The 6,000-nt window shown below is 37.7% G+C and overlaps 1 protein-coding gene across 4 annotated transcripts in view; it reads left to right on the forward strand.

The window, feature by feature from the left end:
- The window catches only part of LOC127868685 (RUN and FYVE domain-containing protein 2-like), a 60,119-nt gene extending 54,537 nt beyond the window's left edge, over positions 1 to 5,582 (forward strand). For 3 of the 4 annotated variants that reach the window (XM_052410626.1, XM_052410629.1, XM_052410627.1), the window contains 3 exons: positions 1,074 to 1,298; positions 3,313 to 3,439; positions 5,257 to 5,582. In XM_052410626.1, the coding sequence (XP_052266586.1) occupies positions 1,074 to 1,298; positions 3,313 to 3,439; positions 5,257 to 5,400 (496 nt within the window). In that variant the 3' untranslated portion in view covers positions 5,401 to 5,582. Of the gene's footprint in view, positions 1 to 1,073; positions 1,299 to 3,250; positions 3,440 to 5,256 lie in introns of those variants that run through there. The other variant, XM_052410628.1, reaches the window with a different exon arrangement.
- The last annotated feature ends 418 nt before the right edge of the window (positions 5,583 to 6,000 follow it).

A 6,000-nucleotide genomic window follows, 5' to 3' on the forward strand; every position in this document is an offset into this window, starting at 1 on the left:
GTGGCATCTTCACCAAGAGGCCTATAGTGATTGGCCTCTCCATATTTCTGTCCATCTGAGGTTAATCCAAAATGACACGTTTCCTACAACATCATTAATTCTTACAACACATTTTTGACACTGTCAACACTACCTCATCACCCTCACGTAATTGTTCCCCAGACATTCACCTACTTTTGATTCACTCAAAATCAATAATTCTTTCAACAAAGCTTTTATTCTTGCATGAATGATGTTTTTAAACATGAACAACACAACACCATCATCTCACTTTAGCCTTCAGTTTGAGGTTGAGATTGACCTACTTTTGGAATAAGCCTAATTCAGAAAGTCCAAATACTTGGTAAGGCCAAAATGACATTTCATTTAACATCAATACAGATTGCTACAAATATTTGACATTTTCATGGATGTTATGTAAAAAACACTCGCATCACACCCATATTATCTGCCTTCATTTCCACCTTCAGCTTGAAATACTTTAGATTAATTGTGATGGTAAACGATCTTGATGAAGCCAAATTGACCGTTCGCTAAACATCTATACTACTTACTAAAAAGCTTTGATTGCTCTAATCAGCACACTCAATTGACCTGACCTCATATTGGCCTTAACTTTGACTCTTATTTTGACTTTGACAAATGCTCATTGAATTAATACTAATATAGACAGACTTGCATAGCACTCTTTGTTTGATCAATGCAGCATCAGGCTGCATCCAACGTTATTCTTGTTGAATGTGGTACCAGTACCCTTTGACATTTTTTTAATCAAAACTAGTGTAAATGGATGAGTCTTATATGTTTAAGTACAAATCATTAGAAACTGACCAGGGTATGAAGCAAAGTTTACAAATATCCTACTGGTACCTGAAACCATACCTCTATGTCCTTCAATTGACCTTATTATGAGATTTAATTGACAGTGTGTGTACCTATTAAAAAGCTAGCATTTAATTATTTGACACCCAGTCTTTTAATTATGTTCAAACACTCTCACTTATATTTGCAAAATCCTCATATATGAGAAGACATGGTTTTATATCCCATAGCGTATTGTCTATTCACTGTAGGACATCATTAGAGACAGACCTGCGTATAGAGCGTGAGTGGCGTGCAAACCTGCAGAAGAATCTGGACAAGGAGAAGGAGCGCACATCTGCCTTGCAGAGGGAGCAGCAGCAGCTGCGCAGGCTAGAGGCTGAGCATGCCACCTTGCAGGCTCAGTTCCAACTGGTGAAGACTCAATGTGAGGAGCAGGAGCGAACACTCACAGAGCTCGGCTCACACCTCAGCGAGTAGGTTACCCTTTTGTGATTAAAATGTGGCATCGAAAATTGGTCACTTATTGGTTAATAGGAAGAAAAACCTTGCAAACATTCTAGAAGTCACATTTTTTTACCAAATATGACAAGGCAATTATTGATATATCAAGAGTTTTATTGTCCCCTATCGGTGAAACCGGAGGGGACTTATGGTTTGCGCTCTGTCTGTCGGTCAGTCTGTCAGCCATTTTTGGGTCACTAGGTCAAAGGTCAAGGTCACTGTTACCTAAAAAAGATAATAATCTGACAAGCTTTCATTTATTCAAAACTGCACCCGCAGCCGAGCGTTGGCACACGTTATGTGGTGCTCTTGTTACACTTTATAAGTGTAGTTGCTTGAAGCTTCAACTCCTCTTTAACTTATATGTGCATCTCGCTCAATATCTTATTGTTGAAAAACTTAAATGTGTAGATGGTTATGTAGAGAGAATTTTGTACAGAAAAATGGCCCTTTGTATGTTTGTTCTCTGTGCTGAATATTTCAGTTTAACTTTTGTACAGAGCATACCATGAAAATAATGCAAGGTATAAACCTGACTCTTATTTGGCAAGTAGATGTCATTGATGGCAATTGCAGTGCACTAGAACAATGTATTCCATATTTTTAGAGCAAGTTTCCTTAGTTAGTTTGCATATCTTGCCAAGTATACAAGGTGTCAACTTGACATTTTATTGGTAAATAGATCTCAATTATTGTAAGCGCAGCGCTTAATTACAATAAATTATGAAAAAATAAATTATGACTCAATCCTGATGAAACTTGTCATAATGTTAAACTTGGTCAGAATGTTTATCTTGACAACATCTAGGCCTAGTTTTACCCTATGGCATGTGCAACCCTAAAAAATATGTCCCCATGTCTAATCTTAAACAAACATTGTTCCCTTGTTACTGCTCTAGAGACAACATTTATGACTCAATATTGAAGAACCCTTTTCAGAATTGTTATCTTGACTGCATCTATGATAAGTTTGAAACTGGGCCATATGCATCCTCAAACAAGGTCATCAGGTCAAATATGAGTCAAACCTTGTTACCACTATAGACTCAACAATTATTCTAGTTTTAACCCTTAAATGTATATCCATTATAGGCCATCTTAATGCTGGATTATAAAGAATCTATTGGCCAATATTAGCTTGTTTGTTTTTTATGCCCCCCACCACTATAGTGCGGGACATATTGTTTTTGCCCTGTCTGTTGGTTGGTTTGTTGGTTGGTTTGTGTGTTTGTTTGTGCAAACTTTAACATTTGCAATAATTTTTGCAATATTGAAGATAGAAACTTCATATTTGACATGCATGTGTATCTCATAGAGCTGCACATTTTGAGTGCTGAAAGGTCAAGGTCATTCTTCAAGGAATCAAGGTCAAAGGTAAAATATATGGGTCAAAATCGCTAATTTAATGTACACTTTTGCAATATTGAAGATAGCAACTTGATATTTGGTATGCATGTGTATCTCATGGAGCTGCACATTGTGAGTGGTGAATGGTCAAGGTCAAGGTCATCCTTCAAGGTCAAAGGTCAAATGTATGGGGACATAGTGTTTCACAAACACATCGCTTGTTCTACCATACACCTTGAGCCTTGTTGTGGGAAAACTGGGCTTAATGCATGTGCATAAAGTGACGTCCTAGATTAACCTGTGCTCTTCACTTAAACTGGATTTTTGCTAAGAAGAGACTTGTTTACTGTGGCGTAAAGGATAAGGTATCCGCCTAGCGATCAGGAGGTAACGGGTTCGATCCTCAATCGGAGAGCGTTCTCTAGATCTGCCCCAAAGACATGTTTCTATAAGCCTGAGGCTTTTGACGTAATTGAGCTAAAATAAACATGTTTAAACTAAACTAAGAAGAGACTTCCTTTAAACAAAAAATAGTACAGGCTAATCAGGGACAACACTTTACATTCATTGCATTTAGCCCAGTTTTCCCAGAATGAGGCTCAAATAAAACAATTGCTGTATGATTGTTGTGGTATGCAGCTCCAAGCTGCAGATGGAGGGCATGAAGGAGATGCAGCAGATGAACAAGGAGGCCATGTGGGCCAGCGACAAGGACGCCACCAACTGCAAGCTGTGTGAGAAGCCATTCTCTGTGGCGCGCAGAAAGGTACATTGAACTGATAATTGACACGCCCAGTTCTCTAGCTACTTTAAGTTTTATGAGAAAACCATTTTGTTTGGCATGCAGAAAGGTACACTGCCCCTACACACTGTGGAAACTGTGGCATATAGAAAAGAAAATTTCCCCTCCCTTTTCCCCACCCATTTCAAACTCAGAGTGAAACCATTCTCTCTTGCATGTAGAAAAGTATACAACCCCACCCTTCAGGGCCGACAAAAGTGTGTCAGACACTGACCTTTATGTATGAATATATGACACGCGTCATGCGGAAAAGGGTTTTATACCATATGCGTCCAGCATATTAGTTCTAATTTAACCTGCACAGTCTGGCCAGGAGCTATGCTTTCTGCTATAACATCACTTAAGGTTCCATGTTCTCATTAAAGACATGGTAGCTCCTGACCAGACTGCAGGGATTTGTAGGCTTGTCTTGAGTTGCGCTGGATGCATATGGCATAAGACCCATTTTTGCATGGCATGGCTCATATTTTATTACTGTTTGGATTATATTAAGTCTTGCAATTCAATGAAGCTAGATAAAAGAATATGAAACACTACATTATTTATATGGTATTAACTCATTTGTGAAATATATGCTTAAAGAGTTTACAAGCATCATGTAAATCACAGGAAGTTCTGCATGAAGTTTGCAATTTTTGTTCCAAAATCGATGTACCAACATACAATTTTGAAATGATACACACATTTGGATAATTTAATTTCAATTCTGTAAATAAATCTCAAGTTGGGATGTTGGGCTCTAGTTTTATACTGTAATTATATTGAATTTAAATTTCAATCCATACTTAGGGTGAATTTTCACTGAAACCTTGTTTTATTGGACACAAACATGCAACATACTAACAGTGGTCCAACTTTTTAACCATTTTTTTAACCAGGTTTTCCAAAGGAAAAAACTGGTTATTAGATTGGCGATGCGGGCGGGCTGGCTGGCTGGCTGGCGGGCTGGCTGGCTGCTGGCGGGGCTGGCGGAACAAGCTTGTCCGGGCCATAACTATGTCGTTCATTGTCAGATTTGAAAATCATTTGGCACATTTGTTCACCATCATTGGACGGTGTGTCGCGCGAAATAATTACGTCGATATCTCCAAGGTCAAGGTCACACTTTGAGTTTAAAGGTCAAAAATGGCCATAAATGAGCTTGTCCTGGCCATAACTATGTCATTCATTGTGAAATTTTAAAATCATTGGCACATTTGTTCACCATCATAGGACGGTGTGTCGCACGAAAGAATCACGTCAATATCTCCAATGTCAGGTCGCCACACCTAAAATATATTTTTTTAAAAAACAAAACTTACGAAGGGGGTAATTTTGTTTGTTTCATTTCAAAAGTTCAGTTTGAGTTTTTCTCCCTTTATCAGATATTTTTTTCACAATGAAAACCTGGTTTTGTGACAATTTTGTCCCTTGTTTTATTTTTAAGTACAGTTACTGCAAACAACTGATTTTACACCATCACTGTTAACACACATTTATTGTTTAGTAAATTTTTATAACTATAAATATGAGTCGTGTTCTGAGAAAACTGGGCATAATGCATGTGCGTCCGCACAGGCTAATCAGGGAAGACATTTTCCGCCTAAATTGGATTTTTGCTAAGAAGAGACTTCATTTAAATGGAAAAATGTCATTACAGCTGAAAGTGTCGTCCCTGATTAGCGGTGCGGACTGCACAGGCAAATCTGGGACAACACTTTACGCACATGCACTATGCCACAGTTTTCTCAGAATGGGACTCATATTATTGCCCCAAGCATATACAGCTTTCCTTTTTTCAGCATCACTGTCGAAACTGTGGCGACATATTCTGTGCCGAATGCTCAGACAACAAAATGCCTCACCCATCATCTTCCAAGCCTGTGAGAGTGTGCGACTCATGTCATGAGGTTCTGTTACAGAGGTACTCTGCCAGTGGAAACTAGTGCAATAACCTTTATGTGCAATCAAATACTTTCTCAGAAGCATAAGAAGACGGGTTCAAAGGAAGCAGGGCTTAAACATTTTGTGGGGCATGAAAAATATTTTTATGGAAGACAGTCTTACTTACACATTATTTCTTACTGGTATGGGAGTGTTAATAAAATCGGCCGCTACTACAATAAGATTGGGGCTTCCACTTTTATGCGGCTACAATAGATATCGGGCACAATCCTCATCAATAATCTAGTACACAATGTAAAATGCTTTCTGGAGAATTTGCAGATAACTGCTTTTACTCTAACAGAAATACATGGTCATTGCCACAGTCATATTTTGTATCTGAAGACAAATACCCATTATTTATCTAAACATTCCCCAAAAATTATTTTTTGCTTGCAAAGAAAACAGTGTGAAGAATTTCATTTATTCTTTTCTAAAAAAAAAATTATATTAAATATATCATTGAGTTAACTCTATCAAGTGCTTAAATTTTCATATTGAAATTTACACGCATAGATATTTTACTTTAAATTCTTCAATTAGAAGTTCATTAAAAAGAATTGTTCATATCAACCTAATAGTCTGGAACTTTCAAAACAATT

The sequence above is a fragment of the Dreissena polymorpha genome, chromosome 2 (genome assembly GCF_020536995.1).
Source record: "Dreissena polymorpha isolate Duluth1 chromosome 2, UMN_Dpol_1.0, whole genome shotgun sequence".
NCBI lineage: Eukaryota > Metazoa > Mollusca > Bivalvia > Myida > Dreissenidae > Dreissena > Dreissena polymorpha.